Source organism: Crocuta crocuta, unplaced genomic scaffold (assembly GCF_008692635.1).
Source record: "Crocuta crocuta isolate KB4526 unplaced genomic scaffold, BGI_CrCroc_1.0 scaffold262, whole genome shotgun sequence".
Lineage (NCBI taxonomy): Eukaryota > Metazoa > Chordata > Mammalia > Carnivora > Hyaenidae > Crocuta > Crocuta crocuta.
In genome coordinates this window covers 248,236-261,153 of record NW_027528869.1, presented here as the reverse complement: position 1 = coordinate 261,153, position 12,918 = coordinate 248,236, and the positions used below count along the sequence as shown (strand labels likewise).

The window sequence follows — 12,918 nt, the reverse complement described above, 5'->3', positions numbered from 1 at the left end:
AAAAAAAAAAGAAAGAAATCTGGGCAGGAGGAAAAAAAAAAAGAAGAAGAAAAAAAAGAATTGAACAAGAACCAGAAGGCAAGGCTGACTTCTCTCCACAGGTGTTACCAACTTAAGCTGCCTCCATTCCTGCCCTTAGATGTCACTCCTTGCTCCGTGAATGCACTGTGACAATCTCATCAATATACAAGTACCACCTTCCTCAGTTTTGCCTGTGCTCTGCTCTTGGGCACGAAACCTAGGATCAGCAGAATTCCAAAGAGTTTTATAAGATCAGATCCTACGGGCAGGCTGACTGCCCAGATCTGGAGTCTTTTCCATTCATGGTTCCAGTAGGCCAGGCCATGGATGCACATATAATGCTACAGCTAAAAGTGACAAGAATTATTTTATTTTCGCCTTTTATTTCATAGCCAGAGAAAACAGGGACACAGAGAGGGTAAACCAACGCATCTGTTCTACTGGTGCCATGGATTTGGGGTTGGTTTTTCTAAGCATAAGAATTTATACAATTTTGAAATAGAATATATCCTTAAGGGTGCTCCAGAAAAAAATATTCTGAAATGTTATATTTAGCAGTGTGGCCATTTTTCTAAAATGTCATCTTATTCAAAACCTCAGAGTATAAGAGTTATGACCAGTCCATGTATATGTTGTTGGGTGAGGAGTGAGAGAGGGGTAATTTAAAATCCTAGAATCCAACCTACTTGCCATCTCCTCACCACCTTTAGAGTCCACCACCAACCATCAAGCCATCGGAAAACAAAACTTCTTCGGAAAATCAATGATTTTATCCAAGAAATTCAAGGAAGTTAAGCTAATTCAGGCTAGTTCATGAACATAGGGTACAGATGTTCTGGTATACACTGTCCTTTTCACAAAAGAATCTGTTTCCCATCTCCTGTTTTTAAAATGTTTTTATTTGTTTGCTTAATTTTAATTGACTTAATAAACCTTTAACAGTAGTAATATAAAAACAAATGTGGTCCCCCGGCCTGGGTATTAAAGGTTTCCACTTTCATCGTCTTCATGAGACCAGCATCACTCTTAGATGAATCTCTTCACATTTTAATTCCACTACTGGTCTTCATCATCCTCATATTTTCTATTTACAAAGTCTATGGGAATGTATTCACCATATGTGCAATATCTCAAAAGATGTGAGATATAATCTATTATCAGAAAGTGAATTAGCTAATATCAAACACAGAGAGCTTAAAGAATGGTGCCAAACATCCTTTCCCCCATGCATTTTCTGGAAGTATGTGTTATATTAGCCTCACTTGGACAGCTAGACATTTATTCTCATGATGCTCTATTGCTTGATGTCTCTTCATACACATACTTGAATTAAGTGTTCTGACTTCATTCTGCACAATATGCCTGAGGGTTAAGTCCATGGCAACTACTAATCCAGACTTCATCCAAGGAGAATAATGACAGATAGTGACAGTTATTCTTGAGCCCCTCCATCCACTGTAGGATTCAGCTTAGATCACTTAGAGGTATGCCCAGGATATATAAATATAGTAAGGTCATAAGTATAATTCATTGTACAACTTAGATGTGAAGAAAAATGCAATTAATAAATCACACTTTTCCTCATGAGCTCCCACTATGTAACTCATGTAAAAAAATTTTACATCAGTGACAAAATATTAGTCAATTCAGTAATATAAATAGTCATTTTAGAAATAAACAGTCTCTTTTGGATAAAGCATTCAGTCACTCAGATAGCTTTCTGACACCCTGATTCTCTTTCTAATAGGGTGTGTGAGGGAACAGAGTCTTTGGTCTGGTGACTTATGATATCCAAATTAAATGCACATTTTAAGCTGGTGACTGCTTGTTACAGCTAGTGTAGGTCATGACTGGGGCTCTTCTAGCTTGGCTAGGGCTGACTAACACTCCCTGAATTACTTGGGCCCTCTTAGGTACCATAGAGCTCCTAGTCGACCTTAGCTTGGAAAGTTGAGTTCAATCAGGTGCCCTTATTAAAAACACCCTTTGTCCCCACCATATGACCCCTTTTTGGGCACTCTTCACACCGCTATTTTTAGCTGTTTCTACATCTCATCCCTTCTCTACAGAAACCAAAGAAGGCCCAATAAAGCTAACTGCAGACTAATATTCTGTGTCCTTACCATGTGGCCCCAAGTTTAATCATAACATGAGTAGGTACAGGAATGGCTCAAGATGTGGTTTTCCTCCAGGATTTGAAACACAGAGTCCTAAAGAAGCCCGCTTTGTGTTCAGCATTTTGCTCTGCTCATTTATCTAGCATTCTTCCACATCTGCCTTCCAAAAGCAAAAGAGGGGGAAATTGGGAACCTATGTCAGCCATACTCATTCTATTTCCTTTTTCCACCTTCTCCTTCCCATAATCTCAAATTGCTAGAAAGTGGTGGCAAATTCCACCCTATATGCCACATCTTCTTTCCTCATATTTGTTAACCCTTAACCATGGGCAGAATATTTTCTATAAATGCTGTGGAAAAGATTAACATCCGAGCCCTCCAGGTTTGGTGTTAGGCATGCTTCTTCCTCTTGCATTCTGCCTGAAGCTAATCCAAAACTTTATCTAGGCAGTTGGATACTTCAGACCATTTTGGTGAAGATTTTATATATTCTATAATGAAAAGTGATATTAATGATTTTCAAATTGTTATAGCATTAAGCTGACTTTAAGGTTACCAAAAAACAAGTTTCTTTCTCCAAGTGAGGAAAGGATGGGACAAAGGGATAGAGAAGATTCAAAATTCATCCTGCTAGAGTAATCTTGGGTCATATAAAAATATCTGTCTGATAATCTTTGCAAATTATACAACCTTGGGCAGACACTTTCTAATATCTTTAGACATGGAAAATAAAGAAGCAGGCCTCAGAAAACTAAGGTTTAAAGAAAGCTTCATTTGTTGGATTTTTCCTTCATAATTTACATAGTTTCTGTTAAAGGGAAAAATGAAATTCTATAGTATGTTCATTTTTTCTTTTTAGTTTCAACTTTTTATTAAAATTCCAGTTAGTTAAATTACAGTGTAATATTAGTTACAGTAGTAGAATTTAGTGATTCATCACTTACACACAACATCCAGTGCTCCTCACAAGCGCCCTGCTTAATAACTATCACTCATTTAACCCATCTCCCTGCCCACCTCTCCTGCAGCACACAGTTTGTTCTGTATAGTTAAGAGTCTGTTTTATGGTTTGCCTCTTTTTTGCCCCATGTTCATTTGTTTTGTTTCTTAAATTCCACATGTGAGTGAAATCGTATAGTATTTGTCTTTCACTGACTACGTTATTTCAGTTAGCATAATATTCACTAGCTCCATCCACATTGTTGCAAGTGTCATGATTTCATATTTTTTATGGCTGAGTAATATTCCATTGTTGTGTGGCGCATATATGTATGTGTGTGTATATCTTCTTTTATCTCCATTTAGTTGTTGGACATTTGGACTCTATAATTTGGCTATTATAGATATTGCTGTTCTAAACATAGGGGTGCATGTATCCCTTCAAATCAGTATTTTTGTATTCCCTTGGTAAATACCTAGTAGTGCAATTCCTGGATCATAGGATAGATCTATTTTTAACTTCATGAGGAACCTCCATATTATTTTCCACAGTGGCTGCACCAGTTTGCATTTTCACCAAGTATAAGACGGTTCCCCAGGGTTGGCATACTTGCCAACATCTGTTGTTTTCTATGTTGTTAATTTTAGCCATTCTGACAGGTATGAGATGATAAGCAATTGTAGTTTTGATTTGTAAATCCCTGATGATGAGTGATGTGGAGCATTTTTTAATGTATCTCTTAGCCATCTATATGTCTTCTTCGGAAAACTGTCTATGTCTTCTGCCCACTTAACTGGATTATTTGCTTTTTGGGTGAGGAATTTGATAAGTTCTTTATAGATTTTGGATACTAACTCTTTATCAGATATTCCATCTGCAAATATCTTCTTCCATTCCAAATTGTCTTTTAGTTTTGTTGATTTTTTCCATCATTGTGCAGAAACTTTTTATGTTGATGAAGTCCCAATAGTTCCTTTTTGTTTTTGTTTCCTTTGCCTTAGGTGATGTTATCTAGTAAGAAGTTGCTCCTGCTGAGGTCAAAAGAGGTTGCAACCTGTGTTCTCCTCTAGAGTTTTGATGGTTTCCTATCTCACATTTAGGTCTTTCATCAATTTTGAATTTATTTTTATGTATGGTATAAGAAAGTGGTCCAGTTTTAGTTTTCTGCTAGCTGTGGTCCTGTTTTCACAATACCATTTGTTGAAGAGACTGTCTTTTTCCCTTAGATAATCTTCCCTACTTTGTTGAAGACTAGTTGACCATATAATTGTGGGTCCATTTCTGGATTCACTGTTCTATTACCCTCATCTATGTGTCTGTTTTTGCGCCAGTGCCATACTATCTTGATGACTGCAGCTTTGTAATATAGCTTGAGGTATGGAATCGTGATGCCTCCAGCTTTGCTTTTCTATTTCAAGATTGCTTTGGCTATTTGAGGTCTTTTAGGGTTCAATACAAATTTTAGGGTTGTTCTAGCTCTGCAAAAAAATGCTAGTGGTATTTTGATAGAGATTGCATTAAACTGCATTATGATTGCTTTGGGCATTACAGTCATTTTAACAGTATTTGTTCTTCCAATCCATGAGCAACAAATGTTTGTCATCTTCATTGTCTTTCATCAGTGTTTTATAGTTTTCAGAGTACAGATCTTTTACCTCTTTGTTTAGGTTTATTCCTAAGTGTCTTACAGTTTTTGGTGAAGTTGTAAATGTGATTGATTCCTTGATTTCTCTTTCTGCTTCTTCATAGTTGGCATATAGGAATGTGACAGATTTCTGTATGTTGGATTCATATCCTGCAACTTTACTGAATTTGTGTATCAATTCTAGCAATTTTTGAGTCAAGTCTTTCAGGTGTTCTGCATAGAGTATTATGTCTTCTGCAAATAGTGAAAGCCTGACCTTTTCCTTGCCAATTTGGATGCCTCTATTGCTGAAGTTAGGACTTCCAGTACTGTATACAATAACAGTGGTGGGAGTCAACATCACTCCTGACTGCAGAGGAAAAGCTCTCAGTTTTTCCCCACTGAAGTTGATATTAGCTGTGGGTTTTTCATATATGGTGATTATGATGTTGAGGTATGTTCCCTCTATCCCTACTTTGTTGAAGGTTTTTATTAAGAATGTGTGCTGTATTTGGTCAAATGCTTTTTCTGCATCTACTGAGAAGATTATATGTTTCATATCTTTTATTATTGTGGTGTGTAACACTGATTGATTTACAAATATTAAACCATCCTGGCAGCCCAGAGATAAATCCCACTTGGTTGTGGTGAATTATCTTATTAATGTATTGTTGGATTTGATTTGCTAGTACCTTGTTAAGAATTTTTGCTTCCATATTTATCAGCGATATTGGCCTGTAGTTCTCTTTTTTAGTGGAGTCTTTGTTTGGTTTTGGAACCAGGGTAATGCTGGCCTTGTAGAATGAGTTTGGAGGGTTTCTTTCCATTTCTTTTTTTTTTTTTTTTTGAATAGTTTGAGAAGAATACGTATTAACTCTTCTTTAAATGTTTGGTAGAATTCCCCTGTGAAACCAGTTGGCCCTGGACTTTTGCTTATTGGGAGGCTTTTGATTACTGATTCAATTTTTTTACTGGCTATGGGTCTGTTAAAGTTTTCTATTTCTTCTGTTTCAGTTTTAGTGTCTATATGTTTCTAGACACCATTTCTTCCAGACATTGAACACCAGAAATGGACACCACTAGTCCATTTCTTCCAGACTACCCAATCTGTTGGTATATAATTTTTCATAATATTCTATTATAATTGTTTATATTTTGTGGTTTTGGTTGTGATCTCTCCTCTCTCATTCATGATTTTATTTATTTGGGTCCTTTCCCTTTTCTTTTTGATAAGTCTGGCTAGGGGGTTATAATATTATTATTTTTTTCAAAGAAACTAACTCCTGGCTTCATTGATGTGTTTTAGTGTTTTGTTTGTTTCTATATTATTTATTTCTGGTCTATCTTTATTATTTTCCTTCTTCTGCTGGCTTTAGGCTTCATTTGTTGTTCATTTTTTTTTATCTAGCTCTTTTAGGGGTAGGGTTAGGTTATTTATTTAAGTTTTTTCATGCTTCTTGAGGTAGGCCTGTATTGCTACATGCTTCCCTTTTATGACTGCTTTTGCTGCATCCCAAAGATTTTGGACTGTCATGTTTTCATGAGTCTCTTGTAGGCAGCATATAGATGGGTCTTGTTTTTTATGCATTCTGACACACCTGTGTCTTTTGTTTGGAGTTTTTAGTCCATTTACATCCAGAGTAAATACTGATAAATATGAATGTAGTGCCATTTTAATGCTTGTTTTGTCATTTTTTTCTAGAGATTTTCTGTTTCTTTTTCCTACTCAAAGAGTCCCCTATAATATTTCTTGCAGGGCTGGTTTAGTGGACACAAATCCTTTAGTCTTTGTTTGTCTGGGAAACTCTTTCTCTGCTTCTATTCTGAATGATAACCTTGCTGGATAGAATATTCTTGGTTGTTGACTTTTTGCATTCAGCATGATGAATATACAATGCCACTGCTTCCTGGCCTGCCAAGTCTCTATAGAGAGAGCTGCCATTAACCTTATTTGTTTTCCCCGTGAATTATTTTATGTTTCTGCTTTTAAGATTTTTCTTTACCACTCTATTTTGCAAATTTAGCTACTATATGTCTTGGTGTTGGCCTGCTTTTGTTGATTTTGATGGGAGCTCTCTGTGCTTCCTGTATTTAGAAGTTTGTTTCCTTCTCCAGATTAAGGAAATTTCTCAGTTATTATTTCCTCAAATAAACCTTCTGACCCCTTTTTACTTCTTTGTCTTCTGGAACTCCTATGATACAAATATTATTATACTTTATGGCATCACTGAGTTCTCTAAGTCTACTTTCATGATCCAAGATTTTTATTGCCCTCTTTTGATCAGCTCCATTTTCAGTAATTCTATCTGCTATGTCACTTATTCATTTCCCTGCTTCTTCAATGTTTGTGATCATTGCTCCAGTGGATTTTGAATCTCATTATTGAATTTTTCATTGTGGCTTGATTGTTTTTAAGTTCTTTTACCTTTGTAGTGAGGGACTCCTTGTGTCTTTTTAAGCCCAGCTAGTATTCTTATGATTGTTTGCTTTAAATTCTGGATCAGGCATATTCCTTATATCACATTCAATTAGATCCCTGGTCATGACCTTTTCTTGTTCTTTCCTTTGGGACGAATTCCTCTGTCTTGGCATTTTGTTCAGGTCTTTGTATTATTCTGTGTTAGGAAAGCTTGTCGTGTTTCCTGCCTCTGAGAGTAATAGCTTTATGAAGAAGAGGTCATATAATGTTTAGGGCCTGGCACTTCAGGCAATGTCTTTGGCATATGCTGCACACACTCTGCCCTTGAGTTATGGCTGCTCTCCCTCAGGTCAGTCCTATACAGGGTTTCTCCTTACCTGTAGTGGGGAGTGTTTGTACCTTGGCCAGAGTGTGGTGAGTTTTAACTAGATATGCTCTGATCTGCCTGTTAAGAAAGACCTGAATCTATTTCCACTAGAGGTGATGCTTTGCAGAACTCTGGTCAGTAGATGGGGTGCATGCAGGGGATTTTCAACGGTTTTCTGGCAGAAGGACCTACTGTACTGGTTCTCAGGCACACTTTCCCTAGAAAAGCAGTTACCGGCAGAGCTCAGGGAGGTGGGAGTTAGTGTATACAGGTTAGGCAACCAATGTTGTCCCTGTGCTGTTGACTAAAGCTAGTTTATGCGGAGGGACAAAGAAGGGAAATGGCACTAGTCAGCTCCTTTGTCCCTGGAGGGAGTTCGAGCTTGCTGCTGTCAGGAAAGCCCTCCCAGAAGAGCGAATAATTTCCCCTTGTGTGTTGTAGGTATTTTTCAGACTGCTGTTTTCACATTGTCTGTCTCCAACTTGCTTGCCTGCCTGGACAAGTGCAATAAACTTTTTGCTCTATCCCAGCCAGGCCGGCAGGCTTTAAAATTCTAAACTTTAGGGAGCCGGTATGGCAGGGACTTATGCTGGTCTTATGGGGAACAATCTCACTGCACTGGGATTGGTGTAGGTTTGACCCAGAAAGGCACTTGCACCAGAGCTCAGGAGTGTAGAATTTGGAACAAAGCACACTATGCAGTCAGTGTCTGAGTTAGCTGCCCTCAACAAGTGTCTCTGCACCTATGCCAATGAAAGGGAGAGGGAATTGGTGCCTGCCGACTCCTTTGTTCCCAGAGAGGCAATGCCACTTCTCTTAGATATACTCTAAGAAGGGGGAGAGGGGGACTGTCTGTCCCAGTATATTTAAGGTGATCCACAGATCAAACCCTCTGCCTCTGGGTTACCTGCCTGCCTACCTACAGGAGTGATGCAGTACACTCAAGACTTTACCCTAGCCATGCCATGGACCTCTAAACCTCTAGTCTTTGAGCCCCACTACTTGCAAATACTCATGAAAATCATTCCCTTTTGTTTTCTCAGTCGTGGCTTTGGGGAAGTGTTTCCTTGTGTGATCCCTCACGTGCTCCTCTCTCTCTCTCCATCTCTCCGCAACCAGGGCTCCCTCCCCTCCACAACACCTGTGATCTGTTTCTCCCCAAAACCACGTCTCTATACCTCTTACCTTTCACAATATGTCCTCCTCTCTTCTTCTATTTGTGCAGTCTGTTCTGATTTCCTTAGTTCGATTTATTGGGTATTCAGAATGATTTGATATTTATCTAACTGTATTCAAGGGATGAGGCAAGTCTAGGGTCTTCCTACTACCCTTTTACCTTAGCTCTTCTCCCCCCTATACTGTTTTCAAAAGACTCACTTGATGCCTAAAAGTTCTTTGTAACTTAAATTTAATTTGTGTTGACTTGCTGACATTTTTATTTAGGTATATATTTTATATATATACCAAAGGCTGTCCTCCATGATCACTGGAACATTTCATCAATAATCTAACTCAAAATATATAACCAGGTATAGATTCTCTTTTAATTCCTATACAGATCTGTAGATTTGGATATTACTGAAGTTGTTAAAACCATCCATGAATTCTTCCTGTCTAAAGTCTTCTTGTATTCACTCTCATTTACAGTGGTAATTTACAACCTATTTTTAAACCTTCAGACTATGAATAATCTTTCTATTTAAAAGCATTTCCTCTGTGAAGTACAACTATTTTGAATCTGCAGATCATATACTAATTTAAACATTTTCTTTCTATACATTTAGAGCTCATACCTTATAGATACCCAAGGAATTTACTCATTTTGTGGAGAAAAAAATGTTCTGAAGAGTTGATATCTTTATTGACTTGAGGCACTCATAACTCCAAGAATATGAATCTAACATTCTTAGTCTTGTAATCAGTATTGTTGGAAATTAAGGCTAAATTCTACCTGTCAGAAACTATTGTGGAAACAGTTTTTTTGCATGGAAAATAAATGTAGCTATCTGTGAACATAGTCATGAATGTGGCGTATTAGAAATTAACTAATAATTAGTATCTAGGCTTGTAGAATGTTGTGTTCCTTTATAGCTACTGAATGAAGCCACTGAAATAGTTGGTTATGTTTACATTTCAAAAGAAAACATTTACGGATATAATAACTTCCCTTATGAAGTCACACCTGTCTGTCTGTATGTGTTGTCTTTTATAGCAAATCCATTTTCGGGTCTATGCTATTCAGCATGACATTACAGAATGAGCCTCCCATAGAAATGATAGCTCCAGGAGTCTGGGATATAAGCCAGCCATCCCCAGTGACCCTGCAGGTAAGTGTCAGATTATGAAATTAAAATGTACATGGCAGGGGCACCTGGGTGGCTTAGTCGGTTAAGCGTCCGACTTTCGCTTAGGTCATGATCTCGCGGTTCGTGGGTTCGAGCCCCGCGTCGGGCTCTGCGCTGACTGCCAGCTCAGAGCCTGGAGCCTGTTTCAGTCTGTGACTCCCTCTCTCTCTGACCCTCCCCTGCTCACGCTCTCTCTCTCTCTCCTAGAAATAAATAAAAAACATTTAAAAAAAAATGTACATGGCAATGTGTAGCAACATGGATGGACTTTGAGGGTGTTATGCTGAGCAAAATAAGTCAGGCAGAGAAGGACAAATACCATATGTTTGCACGTATAGGAGGATTAGGAGGAACTTGACAGAGTAACAAGGGGGAGAAGAAGGGGGGAAATGATGAGGGAGAGGGAGAGAAGCAAACCATGAGAGACTCTTGAATGATGACAAAAACTGAGGACTGATGGATGTCGGGGGGAGGGGGGAGGGGCATGGAGGAGGGCACTTGTGGGGATGAGCACTGAGTGTTCTGTGGAAACTAATTTGACAATAAACTATTAGAAAAAAATGTACATGGCAAGAAAAAAAAGTCTTCATGGCAAGTATTGGTTGATAAATAGCCCGTCAATTATAGAAACTATTTTCTTCTAGGATCAGACATTTTAATAGTCTTCTCTTTTTCTAACTTGCTCAGATTTGTAAAACCTCTCGTGCTTTTTTTTTTTATATTCAGTACTCTCAAAACACTTTTCTCCCAGCTTACATAATAGCAATTTCAAGCCATTCTCCGTCAAACGTGATCATGAAGGAAAAGTTGGAGCATTACCGTTTGTATATTCGTTATGTGTATTCATTTTTCTGTCCATTATCTGAAAACAGTCATTTGTATATATTATTAAATTGGTACCTTACACCCTCCTCTGCATTGTGTCATGTTTCCCTAAAATCCTTCAATTGTACATTTCCTATATGACTAATGATTAGTTCACCAGTGGGGGCAGAAACTGCAAACAAAATCCATCCAACATACTTTTTAAATTTTTTTTTTTTATTAAGGCCTCTCTTCTTTCTGTGATTTGTAATCATGAATAAAAGGTGGTTAATAATTCCGAGCTTTGGTTCCTATTGCTGAGAGCTCCTTGTGTGTTCATCATTATAAGTGATCATATTGGTCAGATACATGAAGCTTGGCCACTCCCACATATGGAAATGGAGGGAATGTGAACCTTCCATCTCTGTAAGGAGAAACTGGAAACTGCCGTCTGGATAGCACTCTCTAGAATTGGATTTCTCAACTTCAATTGAGTACTAATGACATTGTGGACCAGATAACTCTTTGTGGGCTGTCTTATGCACTGTGGGATATTTAGCAGCACTTTTGGCTTCTACCTGCTAGATGCTGGTAGCACCTGCCTAGTTCTGACAGTCAAAACTGCTTCTAAATATTGTCAGCTGTCCTCTAGGATAAAAATTTCCTTCATTTGAGCATAGCTGCTCTAAAGAAAGATAGAAGAGTCTCTAAGCTCTTAAGTTTCTAGGTTTGGGATCAGGGACAATGTTTAGCAAGATGTCAAAACTGGAAGAGAAAAATATTAGTATAAAATATGTGGCTTCCACTCTGAAGGAAGTCCTCACCAAACAGTAACCAAAGATCTATTTCTAATTTGCAGGTATGATGATGAATAAGTGTTTGTTCGATCTTGGCACAACATCATAGACACTTACCGTATGATGGCTTACTGATTTAGTAGATGTTACATTGTAACAAGAAAACTACCTTCTTTTAAGAGGACAATGCCTTTTTTTTTTTTTATCAGACTATTGCTTGCCAGATTCAAACTACCTTGCTTAATGAGAATCTTCCAAGTCTGATCATTACAAGGGCTTTGAGGATATAAAGTTATGATTAAAATGGTCTTTATCAAGAGTAGTGGGGATGGAAGAAGAAGGAAGACTAACAGATGACTCTTCTCAGATGAGAGGAATAGCTCCACAGATCCTGGCAAGTGGAATCTACGGATAAGTTTCAAGTATTCAATAGCAGCATAGATTTTCAAGTAGACATCTGGAGCCATAACTAAATTTATCTTACAAAAAGAAATGAGGGCCATGTAAATCATTCAAAAGTATGCAAAAAATTAAATCAGCAACTTTTTATACAATAATTTTAAATGGTATAGACATACAAGGAAATATCTCGGGATATTTTAATTTATGAAATATACAAAATAAAACAGGAGTTGTTAAGGTATTAAAGTTAAAACCCTTAATAACCAATTTCACTCTAATTATACACAGCTAAATTTAGAGCAGAATCTTTCAAAAAATTTCTTTAATGTTTTATTTATTTCTGAGAGAGAGAGAGAGAGAGAGAGAGAGAGCGCATGAGCAGGGGAGGGTCAGGGAGAGAGGGAGATACAGAATCCGAGACAGGCTCCAGGCTCTGAGCTGGCTGTCAGCACAGAGCCTAACATGGGGCTCAAACCCACAAACCATGAGATCATGACCTGAGCCAAAGTCATACGCTTAACTGACTGAGCCACCCAGGAGCCCCTAGAGCAGAATCTTTCAACCTAAAGATTATAGTGAGGAAATTAGAGTTCTGCAACCCGTGTTTGTGTTAAGGAGTCAAGATGGGTCTCAGGGAAAGACATCAAGCTCAGAGTTAGAAAATCTAGATTATAGTCTTAGCTTTTTAACAAAAACTTTATGATCTTGAATAAATCACCATACCTATCCAACTTCTTTCAGATCTGTACTTTTCTGATTATCTTTATTAGACAGGCAGTTACTGCCACAGGGTAGCTGCCCTAGTATGATAAGGGACATGATATGTCACAGAACCTGAATTCCTCAAGTCCATCATTTTTTTGGGGGGATGGAGGGGAGGGGGAGGTTCTTTGGCTGAAGCACACACCAGAAGCAATAAATGGTGTGAAGTAAATCTGAGTTCAGAAATGGAGACAGATTATTACATGATTCCATTAACCTGCATCAACTTCCCACCTCTCCCTGTATACAATGTAGTAGAGTGGCTCTATCACAATTTAAGAACCAAAAGCAGAGTTAGTCAATGTTGCACTTGTTCTGTT

The 12,918-nt window shown here is 37.9% G+C and overlaps 1 protein-coding gene across 2 annotated transcripts in view; it reads left to right on the top strand.

Moving 5' to 3' along the window:
• Positions 1-12,918, top strand: part of PIK3C2G (phosphatidylinositol-4-phosphate 3-kinase catalytic subunit type 2 gamma) — a 326,049-nt gene that overhangs the window by 87,191 nt on the left and 225,940 nt on the right. For both annotated transcript variants that reach the window (XM_077756378.1, XM_077756377.1), the window contains one exon: positions 9,701-9,815. In XM_077756378.1, the coding sequence (XP_077612504.1) occupies positions 9,701-9,815 (115 nt within the window). The remainder of the gene's footprint in view (positions 1-9,700; positions 9,816-12,918) is intronic.